The 27,967-nt window shown below is 43.3% G+C and overlaps 1 protein-coding gene across 1 annotated transcript; it reads left to right on the top strand.

The window, feature by feature from the left end:
* The first annotated feature begins 1,576 nt into the window (after positions 1 to 1,576).
* On the top strand, positions 1,577 to 27,967 carry DYNC1LI2 (dynein cytoplasmic 1 light intermediate chain 2). The gene is made up of 13 exons (XM_058813827.1): positions 1,577 to 1,711; positions 2,344 to 2,417; positions 2,811 to 2,927; positions 8,814 to 9,044; positions 15,149 to 15,315; positions 15,676 to 15,769; positions 16,374 to 16,509; positions 16,826 to 16,937; positions 17,614 to 17,673; positions 18,402 to 18,443; positions 18,858 to 18,975; positions 19,932 to 20,048; positions 24,980 to 27,967. The coding sequence occupies exons 1-13, from the start codon at positions 1,617 to 1,619 to the stop codon at positions 25,084 to 25,086; spliced, it is 1,470 nt and encodes a 489-aa protein (XP_058669810.1). The 5' UTR covers positions 1,577 to 1,616; the 3' UTR covers positions 25,087 to 27,967.

Below are 27,967 nucleotides of genomic sequence, written 5' to 3'. Positions count from 1 at the left end.
GGAACATTCTGGTGGGATCTGAAAGGGAAGTCATGGACCAGGAACAGTCAACACCTGAGGTGTGAATTTGTGCAAGTCAGTCTTTTGCTCTCCTTTGGACTGACTGCACAGTTTTGATCAGTTTAATTTTCCTGCACAAGTGCTTGGAAATCCACATGTAACAGGCACCACAAAACCAAAATTGCATGAGAATAGTTGATGTCACTTTTAGGCCGGTTGGGCCACCCAGGGCAGTATTCCAGCACTTTGAAAAGCTAGAATTACTGACAAACCATCGAGGAAAGTCCATTTGTGAAAACCCTGACATGCTCTCCTGGTTCTGTTGGTCAAACAGAGGGTGTTAGGGGTGTGAGGATGGGGTGGTAATGACAGCTTGATCAATCAGCAACAATTTACACGGTGTGCTCATCCAGATCTGCCCCGGCACTGCCGGCACCGCGGCTGCACTGGCGGGGGCGCGGCAGGGTGGGGACCGTAGCTGTGGAGAGGGACCAGGGCAGGAACGAGGATCAGGAGAAGGTACCTGAGCAAGCGCCAGGTAAGGTACCCGGGATATAAGAGGAGGCTCCGGAGCGGTGCCGGGTGCGGGAGGCGGTTCCCGAGCGGTTCCCGAGCCGTGCCGGGGTGCGGGAGGAGGTACCTGAGCAGTTCCTGAGCGGTGCCGGGTGCGGGAGGAGGTTTCAGAGCGGTGCCAGCTGCGGGAGGAGGTTCCCGAATGGCTCCCGAGCGGTGCCGAGTGCGGGAGCAGGTTCCGGAGCGGTGCCGGGTGCGGGAGGAGGTACCTGAGCAGGTACCGGGTGCGGGAGGAGGTTCCGGAGCGGTTCCCGAGCGGTGCCGGATGCGGGAGGAGGTTGCGGAGCGGTGCCAGGTGCGGGAGGAGGTTCCCGAATGGTTCCCGAGCGGTGCCGGGTGCGGGAGGCGGTTCCCGAGCGGTTCCGGAGCGGTGCTGGGTGCGGGAGGAGGTTCCGGAGCGGTGCTGGGTGCGGGAGGCGGTTCCCGAGCGGTTCCCGAGCGGTGCCGGGTGCGGGAGGCGGTTCCGGAGCGGTGCTGGGTGCGGGAGGCGGTTCCCGAATGGTTCCCGAGCGGTGCCGGGTGCGGGAGGCGGTTCCCGAGCGGTGCCGGAGCGGTGCTGGGTGCGGGAGGAGGTTTCAGAGCGGTGCCGGGTGCGGGAGGCGGTTCCGGAGCGGTTCCCGAGCGGTGCCGGGTGCGGGAGGCGGTTCCGGAGCGGTTCCCGAGCGGTGCCGGGTGCGGGAGGCGGTTCCGGAGCGGTTCCCGAGCGGTGCCGGGTGCGGGAGGCGGTTCCCGAGCGGTGCCGGAGCGGTGCTGGGTGCGGGAGGAGGTTTCGGAGCGGTGCCGGGTGCGGGAGGCGGTTCCGGAGCGGTTCCCGAGCGGTGCCGCTCCGCGGGCAGCAGGGGGCGCTGGCGGTCCCAGGCCGGCGCGCGCAGGGCGGGCCGCGGCCGGGGCTGCCCGGGCACCGCCTGATCGCGGGGCGGGCGCGGCGCGCGCGGGGCCGGCGGGGCGGCCGCGGGGCGCGGGGGCCGGCGGCGCGCGCGGGCGGGCGGGGCGGGGCGGGGTCCTCGCGGCCCGGTGAAGTCACTCTTTGTGGCGGCTCCAAGATGGCGCCGGTGCTGGCGGAGAAGAAGCTGCTGGGGCCGGACGGGCCCGGCGGGGCCGAGCTGCCCGGCGAGGAGGACGAGGGGCAGAACCTCTGGTGAGCGCCCGCGGCCGCCCGGAGCCTGCGCGGCTGGGTGAGCCCGGGCTCCGCTAGGCTGAAGCGGAGCGCGGGCTCTCGGCCGGTCGGGGCCGCGCTTGGGTCCCGCGGGCGGCGGCGGGGCCCGGGGATAGCGCCGGGGGGGCCCGGGCGTGCGTGACGGGAACGCCGCGGGCCCAGGGACGGGAGTACGGGGGTGACGCAGAGGGGGCAGCGGGGCCCGGGACCGCGGCTCTGCGGGACGGCCGCGGGGCCGGCTCCGGCAAAGGCGATCTCGTGTGTTTATTTCTAAAGAACGCTTTCAAAAATACCTATCGTGGCAGAAGGCCGTATATCGAATACAGCAATCGATTGTGATGAGAGTTAGTTGCAAAGTAATGTTCTGCAGTATTGCGGCCTCTTGCAAGGGAGGAGAACTTTAAATGTCCCCGTCCCTGGTTTAGCAATCATGAAGGCTCTGTGTGGAAGGTGGCACACTTGTGGTGCTGCAGAGCGCGGCTGTGGCTGTGGCTGTGACAGCCCCGCCGTGCCCAGCCCGCATGTGCCGGCGCTGGGTGCGGATGTGCTGAGCTCATGGTGCTGTCACCGCTCCGGGCCGCGCTAACGCCGCCGCTCTGCTGCTGCTTCCCCAGGTCCTCCATCCTCAGCGAAGTCTCCACACGCTCCAGATCTAAATTGCCGTCGGGAAAGAATATCCTTGTTTTTGGTAAGTTTGGGTGTTGGTTTGTTGCTTTTTTATTTATAGGAACAAAGTGTATTTTCAAACGCCGATTGTTGCAAACTGGCACATGGGGTCGTTACAGTTGGGTTATGTAATTTGATTTATGGTCTTGTCTTGTGCTTATAGATCTGCTTTCTCTTTGATTTCCACTGTTAGTTTTATAGCCTGTTTTAAGTAATAATAGAGGATAAGATAGTTCTTCATTCTTATTGTTCTGGTATAAGCCACTGGATTTAGCTGAAACACTTGAAGGAGAACAGCAAATAACTGTGATTCAGAAGTGTACAAGGATGCTTCTCATTAATTAAGCAAGTTGTGAAAAAATCTTTTCTGTGAAGTCTGAAGGTGTCTTTTTTTCCTCTACAAACTTACTGGCAGGTGATGATGGTTCAGGCAAAACCACACTCATGGCTAAAATACAGGGAGCAGAGCATGGCAAGAAAGGAAGAGGACTGGAATACTTGTATTTGAACATTCACGACGAAGATAGAGATGGTAAGTTTGTTTCAAGTGCAATCTCTTTAATTAAGTGGCTGCCATGCTGTTTTAATAATTGTGCTTTGATGAGTGTGTTCTGGGCTACGCCCCGGTGGCTGGTTCAGCTGGTGGTGCTGGGAGTTCTGGAGCTGTGTCCGTTTGTGTGGAGGGAAAGGTTTTACAGTGCCTGCCTGGGGCAGGGCAGCTCCGGGGATCCCTGCTGGCCTAGGGGGGATCCCTTGCCTGGTGGTGACTTTGTAGCAGCTGCAGTGGCGTTGCTGTGGCTACTGTGTGACTAGAGAAAGGCAGAGATACATCCCTGAGAACTTCATGCTCTGCGTGGATTTCTGGGCGCAGGGTGTTTCTCACAGGGGCTGTGTGTGGGATTTTGGTTAGCTAACAGATGTTTTGCTCTAGTTGGCTGAGTGAAGAACAGAGCTTAAAGTCAGAATAAGCGTTTACTTTTCTCAAGCTGGAGCTGATCTCTTTGCTCTTTGCCCCTTGTCTTTTTGTTGCTGCTGCTGATCTCTTGTCTCTCTGCTGTATGGAGGGAGATTATGCCAAGGGACCATTTAAAAGCAGGCCTCATGATCAGATTACTCATGTTTTTGAGAAGGCTGGGGACAGGAGGAGATGGGGAGTGAGTTCTTTATCTTTGCTCCTAAATGTGCTTCTCCTGATCTCATTTTGGGCAAGCTGCTAGGCCTCCTTGGGTTGGATTGTCTTTAAAAATGGGGAATGTAAGTCTTACAATTCATGACTTCCTTCAGAGCTCAGGAGAGGGAAGCAGTGGTGGTGGTTCATCCCCGTTCCTGGGAACAAGTAGGAAGATCCTGTAATGGTATTTTGAAACTGGAGATGCACTGAAGGGTTGCAGGAGTGATTAAGTGCCATATGTGACTGGTTGTTATGGAGATGGGGCCTGCACTCACGTGGCAGGAAGCTCCCTTTGGATACTGTTAGGCACAATGAAAGGATGAGTACATTGCCATATCTTCCAGGGGCCTCCTTGCAGTTCCTAAAAATCTTTTGGGCTGTCATTTTAAGTGCTTCTTCAGGTTCTGGCTGTAAGTGCTTTTCCACCATGCAAAATCTGCTTTAGTTCTGCATAAACACTTCAGGGTGGAAAAAGCCCCTATGATTAGGAGGGCTGAGACAGCCTATGTCATCAGGCCTCTTGCAGCTTCAAAGAAGATGCTGTTACAAGCAGAAAAATGTTTGCTGTGCTATTTTCCCTGGTGTTATCTATCAAACCTCAAGTGTATTCCTACACTGGAAGTATTTTGGGGCTATTCCTGAGTGGCTGAAAGTGATAAGTATTTGAAGTGATTAGGAGAGGCCTGTCGTAAGAACTCAGGCAGCACTAGCAGGGAAAAAAGAGATCTTTTTGACTGACTACAGGCTCAGCTGGCCAATTCAGGTCTGCATGCATCCTCTAATGGGTGTGTTAGGAGCTAATAATACATGCCTTTTTCCTTTCTGTCTCATTAGTGTCATCCACAAGCAAAATAAATAGCAAAGTGGGTCAGGACCTCCCAGCAGGCAGAGATAACGCTCTTTCTTCTCTAGGACAGGTTTGGATTTGGTTTTTAAACTCTCTGTGTGCTTCAGATGAGTGTATGCTCATGTCCAGGTTGGGGAACAAAGGCTTTATAATTGACCCACAATTCTGGGAGCCATAAAGAACCTCAGAGTATGCATTCAGGAGCTCAGGAGCAGATGGGTGGTTCCGAGGGTCTCTGCTTTTTGTTAGACTCCAACCTAGCCAAGATGAGATCACAAGGATTTCCAGGGGTTCCAGGTCAACACTGGTAACTGAAACTCTGCAGTGGAGTGAGATGATCTCAGCTTCTTTCCCAGGTGATAGAAGATTTATTTGCTCTCTTAGTCTTCAGGAGAAATATTTTCCTCATAATGCTGAGTCATTAATTATCTACTTCCCACTTCCCCAAGGAAAGCGTAGGGAAAATCTGTGTTGTTTCTATGCTGTGGTCTCCCCTCCCCATTCCTCTTGAAGGGATGTTTGAACCTGGCTGCTCCTACATCTAAAGTAGAATATTTCTGGATTGCTGGATGCAATCTTAGTTTAGTGTTACTTTCATCCTTAAGATCAGCTCAGCAATTAAATTGTTCTTTTTGGTTTGTAGGAAAGTGCAGGAAGTATCTCTGCCTTGCAGGCCCCCTGTGGCTCACAGAGGTGCCCAGGGACTGGGTGGATTTCCATGTCCCCTGCTGGTTTCTTGGCAGCTGGAGGCACATGTGCACAGTGCTCTGTCCAGCTGCTCCAGCTGTGCCAGGTGTCACTGCTCAGTGTGACATGTGGGCTTTGCTTCCCAGGATACTGAGAATACTGAGGATACAGGGCTCAGGATACTGAGATTCCAAGTCTGCTACTGAATCTCTGTCTGAAAAGTCTCTTTCCTTTAAAATAAAGAGGTATCTAAAAAGATACCTTTTTATTTTAAAGTTATATTTTATCACTATCCCAAATGCTGCCTAGGCCAAGGCATTTGCTCAGGAAGAGGTTTGGAGGGACCTGAGAAGCAATCCTGGGGGAGAGAGGATTCTCCTAAATCCCCAGCTGCATTATCCTTAGAGCATATGGCTGCTCCTGCATACATGGCACTGTGGTTCATCTGATGAAAGCATTTATAGCACTGCCTGCAACCTTAGCTGTGAACATTAACTGATCCTGGAGCTGAGCCCCAGAGTCCTCCATTAGTGGAATTTCTCAGGGAGTGTGGCAAATTTCAGTTTTTTGCCTGTCTTTATGATGAACAGATGGTTTTTGTCTCTACTGGTTAGTCTGCTTTTGAGGACTGAGACTCTGAATTCATAGGAGGTAGAAGGGAAGCTGTGCACAATTTTCCTAAAGGATCTGTTTCCAGAGTTTCAGAGGCCCCTGCAGGGCAGAGTTACAGGGGGGATGTAGAGCAGAACAGGGAGCCAGACTGCATGGCCTGCTCTGTGCTCTGTGTCAGCTGGAGCACCACGAGCACCACAGGGACATTTCTCACCTGCCAGGCTGCAGATGCACCCGTGCCCACTGTGCAGGGAAGAGGAGCCATTCTGGGCTTGCACTCTTGCTTGTAACAAAACAAAGCAGTCTTGGGTTTTGCCTCAGGTTTGGACTGGCTTCAGCCGTATCATATGCATATTCCAGCTGAACTGGTTGTTCCAGATTGAGCCAAGTCTTGCTGCTGCACTAGTTTCTAATGAGAAAAATAGTCTTTTTTAGAAATAGTTTTCTTGAAAGTTTTCTCCTTTTTTGCTTCTCTTCACAGCTTGAGCAAGGGATATGTAATTGCCACTGATATCTTTTGAGTAGATGCAGATGTAGTTGCAGTTCACAGAATCAACCATGTGCAATAAAATTCATCAAAGCTGGAAAATCTTTTTCAGGACTAAAGGGCCAATGGAATATTGACAGGATTTAGAGATGTGATTTTAGCAGCTTTTGTAATAGCCTGTGATAAGTTGCTCCTGCTTTTCCAACAGGACCTGGGAATTGTTTGCTCTGTTTTTGTATGTTGTGTCATGGCCAGTGAGAAGGGCACAGTTAACATTCATGACTAAGTACGAGCTTGATGTGGTGCTGACAAAGCTGAATTTATCACCAGGTCCTTGCCAAATTATGAGCACCCAGTGCTGTATTTTTATGTTTAATGTTTTAGCAAATGTGAATCGCAAGACATTCCTCTGTCCTGTTGGAAAGGAGCAAAACCTTTCCTTTACATACAATGTTACATTTTTTTTTGCTAGAGTACATTTTGATGTGAGTGCAAGGCTTCCTAGCAGATTGACTGTGAGTGGTAGTTCCACCTGTATTCTAGTTCCAGTCTGCATTCCACATGTTAAGCAAAAATTAAATCCTTAAGGGGAACAAAGGAGCTTAGCAAACAAAACAATTTTAACCTTAGATATTGGCTTTAAAACAAGAATTAGAAGCAATGAATTTGGATATTATTAATTTTTCTAACTTGCCAAGGTGTTAAAGTCTTTTCTGCAGAGTATTCCCCACAGGAGAATCCATCAGCACTGCAGAAAGCTGTAAACTTGCATAAAGTATGGATAGATTTGCATTAGGTTTTCAAAACTTTCCTTCATGCTCCAAGGAGACAGTTGTACATACACACAGTCCCTGTCTATTAATAACCCTTAGCTCATAGAAAACTCACGGGGTTGTTATTTACTGGGAGGCTGCTGCTTTAGGGATGTACACAGGATGTTTCTGGGATGCAGAGAGTCCTACACAGATATTTCATTTGTGCATTTCTGAGCTCCACAGGGCTTACCCTCACTGATCACTGTGGAGTGAATGGAGGGGTGCAGCTGGCAGTGAGAGGAGCTGTAAGTTCACAATGTGGCTGCTGGCCTGTTTGTGTGATGGCTGATGGTGGAATGTCTTAGGACAGCCCAACAGAACTTACAACAAATGCTAAACACAGACAGCCACATACAGAACCTCGATGAGGTGTCTGAAACTGGGCTGCTCAGTAATTTTGTCCAAGGCCTGATTAAACAGGTAGGATGTATATATCTGTCATCTTTTCTTCCTCCAGATTTCTTAGCCAAGCTTTTGTCTTTTTCTGCAGTCAAGAGGGGTGGATTCCTTCCCAGAATAAAGTTCTGATAGCCATAGTAACTGGATTTATTTTGTGAAGCTGAAAGATTCAGGACACAGAAGTACAGTGAGGCAGGGTAATTATGGAGCTCAGTAGCTGCTTTGAAAATCTGGGTTCTGCAGTGGCTGGTTTGCAGATCTCTGTGTTTCAGAAGTGACATATTGTGTATGCAGTGCAAGAGAGACTCACTGATCCCTCTGGATAGCTGTAGTGAAATAGAGAATACTTAGGGGGGGGTACTAAGAAGAATCTAGAAGATAGAAACAATGAAGTTGTTCCTCTTCAGCAGGAAGTTCTGAGGATAATGTTCCCTCTCTCCTTCTCTCTTTTTTTTTTTTTTTTTCTATTTTTTTTTTAATTTGGAAGAATTGGTTGTTCATGCTACCTGATAGATCATTTGTGGAGGAAGCTTCTTTTTCAGTTCTTATACTCCTGCCAGGAGCTCAGTTTTGGGGTAAAATGCCAGCTGTCTGACCCAGCTGATCCCCCTCTACTCTGCCTTGCATTCCAAAGAAGCATCCTGCCACTATCAAAAACACTTGTGCAAGAAACACACAAGCTGCAATACCAGGTCATTTCCCCAGTGCCCATTTGGTCAGGAGCCTGCAGAAGGAGCTGGTGTTAAGTCAGTGTGAGTTAAGAGCAGGTGGCACAACCTTGTTGGGGAGGTGGGGAGTTCATCCTCTATTTGCTCCTCCCACTCCTGTGCTAGAAACTTAAGCTGCTTATTGCTGCTATCTTGTGTGCAGCTTATTTCTGCTGGGAAGTTTCTTGAGTGTGTGAAACCAGCTTATGTGTGTGGGAGACACTGAGGGCAGCGTTCATCCCCTGCTGGGCTGGGCAGGGCAGGGCCACCCCTCTGGGCCTTACACACACATCCCCTGGCTTCTGGGTTCACTGGGCTTGTTTCTAATGCAGGAATGTCGTGCAGCGATTAAAAACTGTCCTGACAGCTGTCCTGAGTAAAAGCTCAAGCACAGAAATTATTTTTTTAAGGAAAATGTTCTGAATCCAGAAATGAAAGCATTTCTGACTAATATAGGCATTTACACAGCAACCTGTCATAAATAAGCAGGCAAAGTGTGCTGGTAGCTGGGTCTGCTCCTTCTGCTGAACACTGATGCTCCCACCTGGTCATTCCCAGGCTGGCAAAGCCAGCCCTGGCATCTGCTGCCTTCCAACTGTGCCTTTTCCTTTCAGATCACACACCTGGTCATTCCCAGGCTGGCAAAGCCAGCCCTGGCATCTGCTGCCTTCCAACTGTGCCTTTTCCTTTCAGATCACACTCGCTGCAACGTCTGGATCCTGGATGGAGACTTGTACCACAAAGGGCTGCTGAAGTTTGCTGTTTCTGCTGAATCCCTGCAAGACACCATCGTGGTCTTTGTTGCAGATATGTCTAGACCTTGGACTGTTATGGAGTCTTTACAGAAATGGGCCAGTGTCTTGCAAGAACACATTGATAAGATGAAAATTCCTCCAGAAGAGATGAGGCACATGGAGCAGAAGTGTAAGTCTTTGTGCATCCATGCATTGCTGTTGGTTTTTTAATTAGCTCTCACAACATTTGATGGATTTCTTTGGGCCAGTGTTTTGAGAATGGGTTGGATAAAAATTACTCCTAAGTTGTGATTGCAACACTAATTCAAATATACTGTGTTAGGCTTTAAAACAGCTCTTGCAGTTTTGCTGTGCTGACAAAACATCAGGTGAATTATTGGTCTAGATCGTGGGCAATAATGAAATTTTGATAATTTGATTTTTTAAAAGGGCAATTTAAAAAAATAACTCAATAAAATTCCAGATTCAGTTTTTAAAAGATGGTGACAAAATTCAGTGATGAAGTGAGCTGTCTGCTTTGCTGTGATACCTCAGCCAGGTCCCATTCCCATACTGTGCTTGTCTTACAGAAAGTCTCTCTGCCCTTGATTTTCTGGTGGCTCAGAACTGGTTCTGGTTTCTGTGAACCTGGTGCAGCTAATTGTGTCTCACTTCAGCCATTCCTACCCTGTGACTTTAGGAATGTTGTATAAATTAACCTTCTTTCCTGGCATATCCATGGCAGGATGGAATCTAGCACTGGCAGGCAGTCATTGTTGCAGTATTGGATCCTGCAGTGCTTTCCTAAAGTAGCATTGAATGTTTCTTGAGATTTTTTTTTTCTGTTTTCATATTGAATTACTCCAAAATAAATGTCTTTAGTGGAAAAGACCTTAGCAATTTCCAGTTCTTTTAGGTGAAGTGGATTCAGACTGATCCTTTGTGCTAGCTGCTTTTGCTCCTGGTAGCTCTCTCTGCTGGAGTGTGGAACCCTTGCAAATATGGTCTGGCAGGTTCCTGAGCTACCACAGGGAGCAGTGTGATCTGTTTGACCTGTGACCACTCAGGTGTATTTGTATAGCTGATAATCCTTTCTGAATGTTAAATATTGTGTTCCCTGAAGCCTTGTGCCTACAGCATACCAGCTGCAGTTTAGACTTAATGATTGAAACCACCCAAGTTTGATCATCAGGTTACATTTAAACAAAAAATAAAATATGAGAGTTTTTAGGGGAAAAAAAAAGTGTGTCAGAGATTTTTTGGAATGGGAAATGGAAAGGTAGTTCTAGTATCAAAATCCAGCACTTAACCCAATTTGCACATTTGTGAGACACTGCAAATGTTATGGCAATCCAAATAAAGGGCGAGTTTGTGCACTTAAATTTTCCTTTTGGAAAGAGAAGCTTTTCAGCCTTCCCTTCAGAGTGCACTCTGTGAAGGAGCCATGGCAAAGCTTGAGGACCCTGTCTGAGGGACTTAAAAGGCTTTCTAATAGTGGTATCTTGGACAGAGAATTCTAAAGTATCATAGAAACTCCTGGTTTGTCCTGAGCTCTCCTGGAGCCAAGGGAAGAGGAGATGGGAGAGGGGCTGAGTTCCCCCATGCCTGGCTCCAGTGCCATCCCCTGGCTCAGCTGTGCCACACAGGGCCTTGATGTCTTCAAATTTCCACCTCCTGTTCTCAGGCCTTGTGCTGGACCCTTGTGTCACCTGGACACATCTCTGGCTTCTTGCAGACTGTCCCTGGGGCCAGCTCTGTGCTCAGAACTTTGGCCACCATGTCCTGTAATTCTCTTAGCACCCCCTCCTGAGGAAAGGCCCGTGGTAACTGTGTCAGGGTACTGCACACGTGCCTGGTGACTGCCTTGGCACTGCTGCCCATCCTGAAGCTGCACAGCAAAGCTCTCCTTGCTGAAATGCTGCTGCCTGTGCCTCCTGGGATAGGCTGCCACGTAGAAAATGAAGTCACTGGCTTGCAACAGCCCAAATATGTGAAAACCAGGATAATAAAGTTCACATGAGGGCAGTTGAAACATAGAAATGGAGTGCAGAGTGATGGGATGTGCTAAATTTAAGCCCCCTGCAGCATAAGACCACCTGACTTCTCTAGCAGAGTATTCCCTTACTCCTGCTCCTCCATCCCCAGCTGAATGGCCCCAGTGCTTTCCCTGGCTGTCACACTCAGCACCAGGAACCCCTGGGAAACACTGCCCAGTCCTGCCCCACTGGCTGGAAGTGCTGCAAGGTTGTTCCTTCTGCATTGCTCAGGTGCTCAGAGTTTGCAGAGATGCCTTTGTTAGCTCACCCTTGTCAGTGCAGTTGGGCTTTGGGCTGCTTGTCTCTGCTGGCAGCGTTTGGGAGGCCTTTCTGCACCAGCCCTTGCTCCTGTGTTTGCTGGCTGGGATTCTGACTCTTGGCTTGCCTGGCTGGGTGAAAAACTTCCCTTTGGAGTTAAAGAGCTTCCAGAGTGGGCAGCAGGACCCACGTGGAGGCCAAGGCTGCCTTCTTGGGAATGTACCCAGGGCATTGCCTGCCTGCACTCACTCCATCACTGAGCTCCTTCTATTCCTTGCTAATAGCTTGGCTAATGTGGACTCAGGTACATAATGTCAGCTATGTCCATTTAATTCAGGCTCAATTGTGATAATTCATTCTTTGAATAACACATATTTGAGTAATTATTTCGGGGATGTTGCCTCCCTTTTTAAGATAGCAGAGTAGATAAGGTGGCTGTCAGCAATCAAGAACTGCAGAAAGGAGGTTTACTGGTCAAATTACAATTACACCAGTGACCTCTGGGGTGTTTGAAGCTAAAGAATTGAAAGAAAATAACATGTTGTTGCAAACTGTGCACTGTCCCATTCAACTGAATTAGTTTTAGATTGTCTACCTTTTTGCTTTTCTAAATTGACATAGAGCTGAAAGATTTCTTAAGCTAAAAGATTTTTTTAAAAATAGTTTATCCAGGTATCTTTTGCCTAGGAATTCTTTTCACAAGACTAAAATTTTTAATGATCAGTAAAGATAGGGCACAAAAAAAACCTAAAAGTGTTTGTGAAACTTTGAAGACTGTAAATATGGAATGATTTTCTCAGAAAAACATTCTTCCTTTTTCTCATTTTGCTGTTCAGGGCCTTTGGGATTTATCCATTAGGTTGGAGTGTTTGCCTGCATTTCCACATTGCAGTTTAAGAGCACTCCAAGCCTGAGCAGATTACTGTTGCTGGAACAAGCAAACCTAATAATTGTGGATTGCTGTCTCAGTGGTGCTTCCAGTCATTGCATGTCCTGGGTGATGCAGCAGTTTTTGGTGGAGTTACCTTGCAGTGCCTTGTGTGAAAATCAGCAACAAAAGTTTGCTGGGACCTTGCTTTCATTTCCTGTGTTCAATGCAAAACTCTAAAGAGCCACAAGTTTGGTAGATAAATGAGCACTCTGTAGTGGAGGTGGGATTTCAATGGCACATCATCACCTGGTGAGAATTTTATTAACATAATAGGCCATTCTGAGTACTCCACCTTAGTGATGGGTGGCAGAATTTTACAGATTTCCAGAGGAACTGTTGTTTTTCTGGCTTCCTATTTTATGTGCATCATCTTAAGGGTGTTTCCTGTTGAAAAACCTTAAACTAAAGTAATTTTCACTATTTCTTAATAAAGAAAATAGTTGTTTTCCATACCATATAGAAGATGATTCCTCAATTAGAACTATGGGGAGGAGCTAATATTCATAGCTCATTGGAAAAAAAGGAAAAATAAAAGATGTTATGAGCTGTATGGATGCACAACTTTATATCCATTAAAAACCTGATAACAGAGCTCAAATGAGACATAGCTGTGGGAGGTAAGAAAAAGTATGTAATTGCTGTGTGTCAAAGAAAGTTTTAATGCAGTGAGCTGCTTTGTTACTTTGTGACAGTGCAGTTTGTTCATCGGGGCATCCGACAGTGCCTGGGGTTCAGGTTCACTTGGATTTCTTAGGACTAAATTCAGAAGGGAACAGGGGTTGAGTGGAAGCCTGGAGCAGGGCTGAGGAGCCTCATTCTGTCAGGAGCTCCCACTTGCTCCTGAGTTCAGGGGGTGTCTGTGTGCTCAGGCTGCTGCAGTCAGAGCTTCTTGCTCTGCCTGGTGCCTTCTGTTAACCCAGCAGTTGTTGGCCCCAGTGTTGTGTCCCATTGCTCCACGTCTGGCAGGGGTTAATGCCAGGCCAGGTGCATCCCTGGAATCCACACAGAGCTCAGCTCCACAGGAAGGCTGTGGAAGGGTGTTCTCCCTCCTGTGTGAGGCATGGCCTTGGTGCTGCTGCTGGGTCCTGCTGACTCCTGGGGAGAGGGGGGAATGGGAGCTGTGGCTCTCTGGGATTATGCTCTTCATTCCCATTCAGCAGAAATTCATGAGGATGAAACCATCAGACTTCTGAAATATCCATGTTGCATTTGCTATTACTTAAATTTCTAAAATTCTTAGAGCATCTTGTGTTTTCTCATGTTGTTGACTGTTCCTCTTTTTGGGAGAGTTCTTTTTTCCCCAAATATGAAGGGGTTTATGCTCAGTAAAGAAAAAATTATTTTGCTTTGATATGAACAAAACCCAGGAAAGGAATCCTGTCTGATTATAATGCTGTGGTAAATTGAGAGCTGTATTGTCAAATAATCTTTTCTGTTTGATTAAGTCAGAGAGACTCATCTGAACTGCTGTAATACACTTGACCTCAAAAGTAAATAGTAATGGGAAAGCTAATAAAGGAAAGTGGCACTTCAGAAAACTTCCTTGCTAGTTAAATGCTTCTGGTGAGATAATAAACATGTGGAATGTGCAGAATGTATGATGGAATTTTGATTTGCAGTAGCTGACTAAAACAGTCCTGAAGACAGCATCCTTTGGAGCACTGCTGTTTCTCCTCCACAAGAAGGCACTGTCTCCCCATGTTAAAAGGAACTGCATTTCATTTCATTTGTATTTCCTTGCACCCTGGCATAAATTGAATTGGTGATTGGAAGTTTTATGGTCTGTATTTAGTTTGAGGTTTTTAGGCTTTTCTCTGGAATGGACTTCTCTTCCACAAGAATCACACAATTTTATATTTCAGCTAAGCATTGTAGATTGTGCAGCTTTAAACAGAAGAGTTTTCTGATTTGTTCTTCCTTCCATGCACCCATGCCATTGCAGGAGTGGTTCCTGTTTTGAAAGGTACCATGACTTCTTTTTGCAAGGCTTGTTTAAGAAGCTTCCCTGAGGTTTTGCCACTTCCTAAAGCTCAAGAGGCTCATTGCAGGTCCTTCCCTGGTACAGGGGGTGTTCTGAGCAGCCTCCCTGTGTGGCTGGGCTGGACACTGGTGGCTTTTCTAAGGAGTTTTCCTGACTGCCCCTCCAGTCACTCTGCTCCCACTGTTTCTGAAATGGAGGAGCCCTTGTGGGAGCAGATCATGGAGTTTGCTTGGCTCTTTCCTGAGGGTTCCTTATGGCTGAGTGAGGAGGAGGAGAGCCCAGGGCCTCGGGACAGTGAGTGCCTGGAGCAGCCACATCCAAGACACAGATTTAGCTGGTCTGTGGCTTTGGTCTTCAATAAAAGACATTAAAGTGTGGATTGCAGCCCATATTTGATAAGGCATGTGCGAGTTCACAGAGCATTTCCAAAATGACCTTAATACTATTGCCGTAAATACTGTTGCAATACAATTAAAATACTAATACATAGAAAGCATCAAGTTTCCTCTGGACCCCACTGTAGTTTTCCAGAATGCAGCTGAGTCTCTTCAGGTAGCCTGCAGATGCTCTTGAAATATAAAAACTATCTGTGTTTATGCAGATAGGTTTTATATTTCTAGCACTGGATGCCTGCAACAGAAATGTAGAGTAACAGGAACTAAAGTAATTGTTCGTAAGGAAAAGTGGCTGTTTCAGGTTGGTGTTTTCTGTGTACATTTATGTTTTCACCATGCTTTCTTCCACAATAGGTATAAATTGCAGGGTATAGGCTGTGTTGCTATAAAACCACATTTGTTTCCTCTTGTCAACTGCCCTATAATGAAATATTCAGGAACACGTGTTTTTGCAAATAATTGTGATTATTCATAATGACTCCAGATCCTACTCGATTTAGCTTCCTGTAAGTTTTGGTGGAGGAGTATTGTGCTGTTGGAAAGGGCAACGAGGCTTAACTTGCATTCAGTTCTCATGTAGTATAAAAATTTAAAATAAAAAACCCTTGAGATTTCTAGTTAGTTGTAGATTAATTATGGTTTAAAAAGAGCTAGCTCCTTTGTTGCAGCCTAAGAATCTCTCTCTTTTAATAGTTATCAAGGAGTTTCAGGAGTATGTAGAACCTGAAGAAGGTTACCAAGGATCACCACAGAGGAGAGGCCCCTCCTCTGGCCAGGAGGACGAACACGTGTCCCTTCCCCTCGGAGACAATGTGCTGACTCACAACCTGGGCATTCCCGTGCTCGTGGTGTGCACTAAGGTGAGGCTCTGCTTCTCTTGGCTTTCATTGCTTCTCTGTGAAAGGCATGCCTTCTGCAGACAGGCAGAATTAATTCTGGATTAACAGTGGAGGGATTTGTTCTACAAGTGAGCTTGAATTCTGGATTAACAGTGGAGGATTTGTTCTACAAGTGAGCTTCTGCCATTGACATCAATTTTTATTTGGATGAAATAGTAATAACTTTATCAATTATATGTTAATTACTTTAGTGTTTGATTTAACAGTGCTATTTTAGAACCAGAGACTCAAAGTAAATGTGATGGGAGTGTGTAAGATTAAGGAAGGTGTGCTGGGGTTAAATGCCTGAGTTTTTCTGCTTTGTTTTCCTGCCTCTCCCAGTGTGATGCAGTGAGTGTCCTGGAGAAGGAGCACGACTACAGGGAAGAACACTTTGACTTCATTCAGTCACACATCCGCAGATTCTGCTTACAGTGTATCCTGTTCTGTGCTGAGGAGATTGCCTCTAATCTGCAGGCAACAAGAGATGTTTTCATGTTCAATTGCACATAACATTCATCCAAGAAATTGCTCTGCAAGATTGCTATTGGTATTTAGTTATTGGTTAGGGTATATGCTACACATACCTAACCTTAGGTAATGTATATAGTTTGTTTTTTTGAAAATGTTGACACATGTATAAAATACTTTATAGTTTTTAAGTTGCGCATGGGACTTGGACCTTTTGTTCTTTTACAAAGGGTTTGCCTTACATTTTGTGAAGTGTTTTTCCTTGGTTTTCCCCTCAGAAATTGCAATTTCCATGTAAGCCTGAGATCTCATGTGTGTATTAAGCTTTTGACTTGTTCCAAGTGAAGTAGGACACAGTTTCCATGTAAGCCTGGGAGGATGGATAATTTCTGTGTATGTCACTGAAAAGTGCCACGAGCCTTGCCCTGTTATATCCCCTTCACCCCTGTATACTAAATGCCTCTAGTTTTGCCTAGTTAGTAACTATAAATCTATTAATTCCTGTTTTGAAATTGTTTTTGTAATTTAGAAACTGTATATTACCTAATTTTCCTTAACCAGAAGCCCAGATGGGGCTGCCTTGATTTATACATCAGTTAAGGAGGAGAAGAACCTTGACCTGTTGTATAAGTACATTGTACATAAAACCTACGGTTTCCAGTTTACCACGCCTGCCTTAGTGGTAGAGAAGGATGCAGTTTTTATGTGAGTCACTGGACAAGCAGCATTGTGCCAAGGGGGTTTTATTTAGCACTGCACTGCATGTAATATGGATATGAAAGTAAATTAAATGGTATGTTGTTCAAAAACTTACTATGCAAGTCTTGTAGAATCCCAAATTTAAACAGCAACTTAGTGCATATTATTGACTCAGACTATACTATTCCTGTTTTTGTATCCTTGGAATTTAGCTGAGTAATAGGGCTGATCTGTAAGAAAATTGCCTTGTTTAAGTAGAGGGCAGTAAATAAATGTTCTCTGTAGAAGCTGCAGAAAAGGTAAATTCTTATTCTCTTTACAGACCTGCTGGTTGGGACAATGAGAAGAAAATTGCCATTTTACATGAAAACTTCACAACAGTAAAACCAGAAGATGCATATGAGGACTTCATTGTAAAACCTCCTGTAAGAAAGGTAAAAAGGGGTTCTTTCTTTCTGTATCCCAACAAATAAGTAGAGTTTGCTCGAATGGCTGCTAAGGACTATTAATATTGAAGAACTCCAAATATAAATGTAACTTTTTTTTAAAATCTAAATATGTGAAATGTCAGGCTTTCATTTATTAGTTATTTAAAATACTGCAAGCAACCCAGAAACCATTCACCTTATTGAATGAAAGGCAGTCCAGGAATAGCTATTTTTACATTTACCATTTTTGCATGCATGGGGCAAAAACACACCCAGAAAATGCAGAATTCTCTTGTAGGACATTTCCATTTGTACTCACGTGCCTTTGATGTTGCCATGCAAAGACAAAAGCAAGATCCTGTCAGCTCACTGAAGAGATGCTGATGAGATCAATATCCAAACTTAAAAAGAGGAATGTGGCTACTTACCAAGTGCTCATCTCTGTAGGACAGTGCTGGCATCACTGTTCATCTACTCCAATGTTTTTTATTTTACAGTATTTTTTAATGGCAACTTCTTTAATGGTACTATTATTTTAAATGTGGAAGAACAATTAAAAAAACTAGTGAACAGTAGTCTTAAAGATTTGCCTCTCTCTCCCCCCTTTTGATCACCAAAGCATAAAAGCCAGTTACAGTAATTTCAGTTTTTACTTATAACAACAAAATGTTTTGTTCAACAGCTAGTCCATGATAAAGAGCTGGCAGCAGAAGATGAGCAAGTATTTCTTATGAAGCAGCAGGTAAGAATGGAAGAGTGAAAATAAGTCCTTACTATGTAAGATTTCACTTTAATTTCTCCCCTGTTGTTGCCTTTAGTTTTTCATTTCTCATTTAAATCACCAGGTAACTGTTTCTCAGCTTTGCAAATTCAGATGTAATTGTGAAGTAAGACTTTATTCTAACAAATGCAAGTAGGAAATGTGGTCACTTAACTTAGCAAGTTGAAGGGAAGATACGCTGAAAACAGAAAGAATGTACATGTCAAAGGAGAAGAGGAAGAAGAGACTTTGTGTTTCACCACACAGTTGTATTGATCTGGGAAATAGAAATACTTTTAAAACCTAACATCTGAGCTTTGCAGTTTCCTTACAGCCAAAGGTTTGAAAGACTTTCATGTGTCAAATTTGGCTATGCTGTAACTTGCTATTTTCTTTATTACTCTATAGTTTAAAACATATAGCAATAGGTCCCTATCCAGGATTATAAATGTCCTGGAGGTTACAGATTGGGGTGTCTGTGATTTTGGCTTTGAGTTCTGGCTGACTGTGTGAAACAAAGGCCCAAAGCTTATTTACTCCTTGCAGTCAGTCCTCTAGAGGCAGAGTGGAGAAGTATGGAAATATCAAAGAGGAATCCTGTAAATATCAGGAAAAAGATCAAGTAAACTTATGGTTACTCAGCTTCACTGTATTTTATTCCTCTGTATTCTTTGAAATCTATTTAATGTGCTAATGTGTTGTTTTTGCAGTCATTCCTTGCCAAACAGCCAGCAACGCCTACAAGAGCATCAGTAAGTAGATCCAAGGAAAAGAGTAGGAGGTGTTTTGTTTCCTTGGAGGGAAAAAGGGAATGATTCTAACCTGCAGAGATCCATTTTTTATATTTAAATGTAACCTACATAATCTCTGCAAACTGCAGAAAGGAAATAAATAATGAGGCAATATTTTAAAATGTTGCTTATGAATTCACTGTGGAAACATTGGATTATTGAACTGAACATTTCCTGCCATGATTCAGCCTTTCCTGTAGTAGTGGCACATTTCCCAAAATAACTGATGTCTTGGGTGCTTGTTTGTTTTCTTTCTCCAGTGTGCATCACTACAGTGTCAGTAGAAAGGCTGAAAAAGTCTGTGATGTTAAGCTTGCTTAATGTAACTAATACTTTGAAATTCTTTTCTGATGTGTGTGATTTGGACTTTTTAAGGAATCTCCTGCAAGAGGCCCTGCAGGATCCCCAAGGACTCAAGGCAGAGCTGGTCCCACCAATGTACCCAGTGCCTCACCAATCACATCAGTTAAGAAACCAGATCCAAATATTAAAAGTATGAATGAGCATTTTACTGTTCTATCATGTGTTATTTCCCTTAACATGAATCCTATTCTGTAGAAAGATTTGGGTACTTATTCACTAATTGTACAGGTAGTTTAATAACAGAAATGCATTTATGACATAACTTTGGATTGTTTTTTTCTTTTCTGGTCATTTGTGTGACTTGGACTAGAGTTCTGTTAGTGGCAAGCAGTCAGACAGAGGTTGAATGCATCCTAATTTCCTTAAATTGCCTCGATACATTTATTACGAATCAGGTGGATTATTAGGGTGGAGACTGCTCTAAACTATGAACAATTTTATACTTCATACCACTTATTCTGGAATCCACAGCAAACCCTGTTCCACTGGGTCATTTGTCAATGTCATCTGCTGTAGCAGACGGAGTCACTTGGAGATGAGATCTTTCCCTGACATGCAGCTCTGTGGTATTGAGGGGCTTCTTTACCCTCTGGGCATTCAGAAGGTCTGCAGGGCCAGTGTTGTTTTTTCTTGTGCACTGTAGGGCCGTGCTTCACTTCCAGGGGGTGAAATGCCCTTCATGGATCCTGTCTCATTGCTGAATTGCCAAGTGTGGCATGAAAGGCTGTATTAGAACATATGTGCAAGTTGTTAATGGGCTTATTAGTCTTTGAATTTAATGTCTGTACTTAATAATCTTGCTCTTGGCTTTTACATTTATTAAAAGCTTTTAAATGTACAAATATTTAGATTAAAATTTCATTACACCTCCCATCATTCCAGAAAAGCAGGAATGTGCATTCAGCCATCTCTGCCTGTACTAAGGTATGCAAAGGACTGGGGTATTCAAACTGAACAAAGGACAGATTTTCTCAGAGCTGAGGTTTATTTGCCTGATTGACAAGAGATTTGTATCTCTGTGAAAATAGGTTATAATTTACCACCTCTCAGTGTGCTGTGTAATTGATATTTGTTTTTTGTCTTTAGATAATGCTGCAAGTGAAGGTGTCTTGGCTAGTTTCTTTAACAGTCTCTTGAGCAAAAAGACTGGCTCTCCTGGAAGTCCTGGTGCTGGAGGAGTGCAAAGCACAGCCAAGAAATCAGGTAATTGTTTTTAATAGTTTATTTGGCTCCTTGGCCCCTGGGTGTGTCTCTGACACTGGTCAGGAAAGTGACAGACCTTGACAGATGACAGTACAAAATGTCTTTAAAAGAACTAAACTACTGCTGCATCACACCTCCAGGGCTTCTGTTAAATTCTGTTTATTTTTAGTGAAGTTGCACTGCTTGGATTTCAGTGACATTTGAGTCTTGATCCTATGCTGAGAGTGCTGATTTATTTTTCAACTTCAGAATTCCTTCCTTTCTTTTCTTGATGCTTTGCTGTTGCAAAGGAGATGCAGTTCTTTGGGTTTGGGCTGGAGTTAGCAGTGAAACAATTGAAATCTCCCCAGAGTTCAAGGTGGAATGAATCACTGTTTGTGACAGCTTGAAGTTGTTCACTCATTAATTATTTAGAATTTTATTGCAATCCAGCACAGCTGGTAACACTGACAAATGTGTGTGCTGTGACTGCACTGTGGGAGAGCCTTGCTGATAAATAATGCAGCAGTTCAGTGAAAATGAAAGAAACCTGTCAGAGTGGTTGGTACCTACCTAGACCTTGGTGGTGCAAAATACATTGTCCACCTGACAGATGGAATTTACTGCTTTGATTCTTTGACTGTTTCTGTTCAATACTGGCATTCCCATCACACTGAATGTTCAGGAGCTTTCCTTCCAGAATTCTTTTACTATTAAATTATTGATAGATACACTGCTTCCTTGGGATAGATCCCAAGCTTGTGCAATCTTTGGGTGTTAATGGTGATGCCAAACCCACAGTTCCTCAAACCACAGCTGAGAGGGGAAGATAAGGCTTTCTGAACTGGAAATGAGACATATCTGCTCCCAGCCACACTGATGGTTCTGTCAGTCAGAGAGCCAGGGCAGTTGGAGTTTGGGTATTTTAAATCTTCTTTTTAACTGGGAAGATTTATATATGACATTTCGTGTTATAAAAGTTCAAAAATGCCTAAGATTGGACTGAGAGCAAGTCAGGTGTGATTTTTATGGGTTTTGTTTCAGCATGATGAATCCTGTAATTTTGTCTTTATTAAATTTAATTATGATGAAGATAACAAAAGGGATTTGTATTATATATTATTTCCATAATAATATTGTTTCCATGTTATAAAAACGCTGAACTAATTCTTTCATAATCCAGAATGCCCTCTTCAGTTAAACACCAAAAGATGTCCACTGCTTCATCAAATGCAGCCTCATGTTTTACTCACAAAATCAAAATAAATTCGGTAGAAATAGAACTGGAATTATTTTTAGGTGTTATTTCATCCATGCTTTCTACCTGAAGCCAAGTCAGTTGGGGAGTACCTGGCTAGTGAATAAAAATCAAACTCAGAAATAAAAGCTGTAATGTCACCTTTCCAGGAAGCCTATTCCAGTACTAATTTCTCAGTTACTTTTTTCCTTTGCCCAGTCTTTGTGAATCCCAGCACTTTTGGTCTTGTTAGGGTGGCAGTGGAGCTCAGTGTTGCCTCTTTGTGTTTGCAGCAGTGTTTGGGTTTGAAAGCTGCTCCCCTTTGCCTGTGACTTGTGTGTGGGCTGCTAGAACAATTCAGCCAGTTTAATACATTCTGTGCCTCCTGGAAGGAGGGTTTCTAGTCTGTATCAAATTCAATGTCTCAAAAGCTTGTGTGTTTGCTTAATCATTGCTTTCCATTCTATCATCATGCATTGCTTTGGTAATTTATGTAAATAACTTTTTCCCCAATCCTGTCTTTCCAAATTGATTGTTGTCTCTTCAGGCACACTTTCCTACATACCTGCTCTCTTCAACACCAGACACAGTAGATTGCTGAATAAAAGTACTGGCCAGTGCTATGGATAATTAATGTGTAATTTTATGAATTAAAATCCATTAATTTTCTCTGAAATATCAAGGCTTTTTTAAAAAAGTTTATTTCTGTGAAGGTGATGTGAGATGTGATATCAACCACTTCTCCCTTCTGCACAGGACCTGTTATCCTTTCACAGAAATGTGAGTGGCTTGGCAGAACCTGTCTGGACAGACCCTGTTGGTTGTTGGGCTTGTAGGCTGTTCTGAGCACCCAGAACACAACTGCATTTTCTGGGAAAACTGCTAAACTAGTCTGTAATGGGCTGTACTCTGAGTCTTCTAGAACACTCTATGCCTTCCAGGACTTTCAAAGATAACAAGCCTTTTTTTTTTTTTTTTTTTTTTTCCTTATGCCAGCATTAGCTTCTAATTGGAATAGATAATTTCTGTCCTGAAACATGTAGACAGAGCAATCATACACCCTTCCTTAACTTTGATTTTGATAGACTAAATTAGACAAGTTTTGGTCTCCTGCTAGAGGTGAGCTCTGTTTTCCTCACTAGTTTCTTCATTAGTTCCCATCATTGGCTTATTCTTGTCCTGAACACAATGGTCAGGGTATCAGGATATCAGTATCAGGACATTGTACTGAGCTCTGCAGATCTCCCTTGCTGCAGTGCCTGCTGCAGCAGTTCTCTGTCTTGGGTGGAAGTGCTTCTCATGAATGATCTCAAGGTTGGCTTTTCTTGGCTACATTGAGTTTTTCCTTTCCTCCTATTCCTTTCCTGGCTTTGGGAACAGAGCAGTTGGCTTCCACTCCCAGGAGAAGGTGCCTGTTCCTGTCACCTGCTGTGCTCACACTTTGTGTGAACCAGTGTAAGATTAAACTGTGCTGAGAAGGGAAGGGCTCCTCATGCTCCCTCTTGTTGGGTTTGTGAGGTACCTGTGCTGGTGAGAGCAGAAGAGATGACCTGTTCCTTTGTGGAAGAGGTGAGCAGCACATCAGAACATCTCGGGGAAAGCATTATTTCCAGCAGCATCCTCTGTGCGAGTAAATGTGCTAAAATTATCTTTGTAAGCATTTCAAATGTCTAAACTGTTTAAAGAGCCTGACGTTTTCAGAAGGTTGATGACAAAAATATTTAGCTTTAAAGAGACCATCTGTTTCTCTCACAGCTAGGAATAGCCTGGGGTTGAAATGTTGAGATTCTGTCCCAGCATAAGTGACAATGTGGGTCTCAGCAATACTGGTCAGCCTCATTGATGGATTGGTTTCTACTGTGACAGTTCTTACCCGAGAAAAACCTCTCTTCTGGGCAGTGTCATGTCCATTTTTCCTGCTGTGCCATGCTTCTTGTTTGCCTTTGTTTCTGGACTCTTTGATGCCTAGACCGTGATGTTTCAAAAAACTTCAATTGGTTATTTCTGTGGTGGTTTATTTTTCTACATATGAACTTCTATAGCCCCACAGTTATTTCATTTATATTCACAAGAAGATTCTTGCAAATTCTAAGGCTGCCTTCCCTCTCTATTCCTGTACAGAGGATAAAGAACTCAGGTTCCCTGCTCTCACTCTGTTCTAGCAAGGAGAATTGTACAGAACTGGGGGCATGTAATTGTCCAGAACACATCTCCCTGAATGAGGCCATCACTCCTTGAAATTTATAGGGAAACTGAAAGCAAGTGTCACTCTCATTCATAGTTGAGGGGAAACTCTTATTTTCTTAAAAACTGCTCCCTGTATTTCTCCTCCTTTGGAAGGTGCTCCCTGTGGTAGGAAAGGGGAGTATGTTCCTCTGCACTGGGAGAGTTTTTCCTGTCCACATGAGGTATTTGCAGGACACAGCTTGGGGTTATTTTGGAGCCCTAAGGAGCCAGTTTATCCAGCATAAAAAACAAAGTCCTGGCTTTTGTTTAGATCTGCTCTTGTTTAAGTGAGGATTTTGTGTGGCTTTATTGTTTTAGGGTTTAGGCTTTTTAAACTCCCAGGTGCCATTAGTCTACACATGAAGTGTTTTGTATTTTAAGTTCTGTTACAGTGCATTAATTAATGTACTAACTCCTAAATTTTGCTCAAATACTCCAACTTTGAGTAGATACTGTGTAGAGTACTGTGGCTTATGAAACCTTTCTAGTGATTAAAGGTAACCTTTTAACTTGGTTATGTCTTTGTACTTTGGAAAAAAAACACTTGAATCTCTACCAGTCAAATCTTGCCTTCTTAATGTTTTCAGCATGTACCCTGGAAAAAATCCACCTAATATTTCACACACATTTGAGCTGGAAAACAGATGCTTGTTAAATTCTTTGGCTATGTAAGGGAGCTGTACATGGTTATATAATCTACTTTTTGTCTAAAAATATAGCTTTTTAATCTTAAATGGTTGTATGCTCCATGCATTAGGATATATTGTTCCAATTTTGGTGATGAATTTGTCTGTGGGTTTATAATTTTCAGGAACACTGAAGTAAGCTGATGGTTCAATTAGGGAATTGTTAAAAAGTTTTGAGTCTAATATAGAAATGTAAGATATGCCTTCCCATGAAATACTTCAGTGTGTCTGGTTCCAATTGAAGAAGTGCTTTGAAATGCCTGCTTGGAGATATTACATGAGTATGCAATTCTTGTCCGCTTTTGAAGGGAAGTGTTGTCTGCAGATATCAGAGTTCTTCCTGTTACTTATTTCATATTCAAATGCAGTAGGTACAAGTGCAACCAAATAAATGGGATTTTTTTTTTAGCAAGTGTCCTACATACCTTGTGATTAAAAGTTGGGTTTAAATAAAGTCCTTGCTATCAATGCCAATAGTAGAATTGTGTATGGTTGATTTTTATGGAAGAAATAATATAGTTATTTTTAAATGTTAGTTGCTATAAACATATCACTGGTAGTGTTGTGCTTTTTCCTGCTGTGTAGTTCAGCTTTTCATCTCTTTAAAGTGAATCAAACCTGAGTATCAGTCTTTACACAAAAAATACCCTGCATTGTGCCAGGCTCTGTGGCCTTGGGAAAGTGGCAAAATAATGAGAAACAAATAATATATTGTCATCTAAAGGTGATTTATTGAACACTTGTGCTTCTTGGTTAAAACATTTCATTGAAACTCAATTACTTTGTGTTCTTTTTCTCTCCAGGACAAAAGACAGTTTTGGCAAATGCTCAGGAGGAGCTGGACAGGATCACTCGCAAGCCTGACCCCATGGTAACAACAAACTCTCCTCCAACAGAGAACGAGGCTTGATGGGCAGAACAATGCAGATGTAAATGACCAAATAACTATGTATAGTGATCTGATAAGACCAGGAATTTTCTGCTATGGCAGATGCTATCAGTTTTCTCGGGGCAGGGGAAATGAGCTTACTACATCATTGCCTTGTCCCAGTAAAAAGTGCACATTCAGGAAGTTTGCATATAAAATCCCTCTGTATAAGATAACCATTTAGAGTTTATATAGGGCAATTCTTTTGGTTTGGAGGTAAAGCAGGTGCAGCTGCATTTCCTGTTGTGAAGAACACAGAGAAGCAAAATGGAGAATTCTCTTAAAAGTACTACTGACTGCACACGAGGCAAGGAAGAGAACTGAAACCCTCTTTCAGAGTTTCTGGAATTGGCTACTTGTATGTTTGCAATGCATTTTATATTCTTGGTGGTGGTGGAACAGCATTAACTGGGGGAAAGAAGCCAAGGTGGGGAATGGAGCCCTGAAAGGGGAAACGGATTTGGGACAGCGAGAAACCAGAATGTTGGATTGACTGGAGAGGAGCAATGTTGTCAAATCCTGTGTTTCACAGGGGGTAAATAGTCACTGTTTTTAAAAGACTACTTTACATTGGAGAATTCCAGGCCAAACACTAAGAACCATGGGAATTTATTCTTGTTATAAATCTTGTTTTAGTTTTTAAAGAAGTCTTAAGAGTGTGGATGCCCTTTCTGGTGTAGCTGACAAAGGGAGAAACTAAACTTGTTTAGCTCCAAGTGCCTGGCACAGTATGTGATGTGTCTTTAGAAGGTGCTTGAACTTATTGTGCACTGTAGTACAAACAGTCACTGTTTGGTTTTATTTGAAAAACAGTAGTTTGGCAATTTGTATTTAATTTTAACTCCTGTTTTCTGATAGCTTCTGCCTTTTTTATGCCAAGAGGCTGGCCTATGAAGAATGGTGGGTGACGGATCATTTTCCCATAATGAAATGTGCTACAGAACACTCTCAGTATTTTTCTTTCTTACTTTTTTGTAACTAAATATTAGCTACCAAGCTAAAATGGATTCCTGCCTTACACCTATGGAGGTTTTTAAAAAAAACTTTCAAGGCCCTAGTTCCAACCACATCTGCTGCAGGTGCAGCCAACTCCAATTCTGAAGGTAACCTAAAAAGTATGAATGTGTACACGATGGACATCCTGAAGTTGTTTTGTGTTTTCTTTCATGTAGCATTTCATTTGAAAAGATTGGTTGTGGTTGTCCCCGTTGCTCTAAGGGAGCCCTGTCCATGGTCACATAAACCCTCATTCTGTACCAACAAACACAGCTGCAGTGGTTACTGAAATGGCACTTTGATTTTATACACAGTATGCTTGTTTTACATGGACACACTACCAGAAATTAAAAATACCAAGCATATTCTGTGCTCTTAACGCTGAAGGGAAAAACCACAATTTGAATTATACAGAGTTTACTTTTTATTAATATGAACTTGTTGTACTAAATCTGATGTCTGGATATAACTTCCCTAATATATATTGTTACTTTAAGATACAGAATTAGACTGACCACTAACACAGTGCTGGGTGTTAACCTCAACTCCTATGTTACAGCAAGAAGCTGTTCGTGTGAGTCTGTCTAGACATCTAGAAAGCTAAGAGTATTTACTTGCCTCTTTGACAAACATTATCATGAGTATGTTACTTGTGCCAGTTTTTTTGTTGAAAATACTCTATTTTTTGTTTGGTTTTTGTTTTTTTTTTTTTTTTTTTACTTTTTTAAGAAATGGTATGACCTGAAGTTATACAGTTGTCTAGATAACAGTTAGACTAAGACTGTGGCTGGCTGATGGTGACGTGGATGCACTTTCTGGTGTAATGGGTGCCAGTTGCAAGTTACCACACCAGAGGTAATTACACACTGTCCTTCTGACACTGAGAAGTGAGATTGGAGACTAAACCATCAAAAATTGGACAGGAAAACTAGTGTGTGATTGTAATGGCATGGTTTGAAAACCTCAGTCTGAAGCTGCCTTTTTTTGTCATCTAACCTGATAAGCACTTTTCTAGCAATATGGCTAAAACTTACAATGGGAAGTATTTTCCATATGTATAAAAATGTTGAGTATACTAAAACTGATCAAAACTGTTACTGTGTCATAACTTACCAGCTTTGAAGAAAGACAAAACAGGGACAGATTTCCAGTTTCTAATTGCAAGTGAATGCTCCTAGTTTACTGAAGAGAGGTGTAAGTAATGTAGCATCCTGTGGGTGCCAAAGTCTGCTGGCTTTGGTGAGCTGCACAGTTGTTATTCTGGTGTCTTCAAGCATTGGAACCAAAGGCCAAATGCAAACAGCCTTTACATTTTCAAGTGAAACTTCATTTTATTTGCAGATACACTTGTATGGTAGACTGTTTAAACTATTATATGCCTATATTTATATGCATTATAGTGACTGCATCTACTGTTCATGTTTAAACTAAGAAAACAAAAAATGAAAGCATTCAACTTGAAGCAAATAGAAAACTTTAAAGATTGGCCCTCCATAAAAATGCTGTGGTTATGCTGCTTGATTTTAAGTTTGCACTTTTTTTATTGGCATTAAAAAAAAAACAAACTGTTTAAACTGAACAGAATTTCATATTTTATTTAATTTAACTACGTTGAAAGTGACTGCTCTGTACATCGTGAACTTAACAATATACATGCTGTAAATGAAAGTTCACTGTCCTGTATACTAAGTTTATTGGTTTTTCTTCCAACTTACAATTAGGACTGCAAATGTATGAAACAAAACTTAGTCCACTTGTATGGCTTTAACCAGGTGCAGTATGCAGTCATGTGGAACCTTGCTTTCTAGTGCTGGCAAAATGAGGACGTCTTTAATTACTGGCTTCAATAAACATGAATCCAGACTGC

The sequence above is a fragment of the Ammospiza caudacuta genome, chromosome 13, assembly GCF_027887145.1.
Source record: "Ammospiza caudacuta isolate bAmmCau1 chromosome 13, bAmmCau1.pri, whole genome shotgun sequence".
NCBI lineage: Eukaryota > Metazoa > Chordata > Aves > Passeriformes > Passerellidae > Ammospiza > Ammospiza caudacuta.
This window is presented reverse-complemented; position numbering and strand designations above follow the sequence as displayed.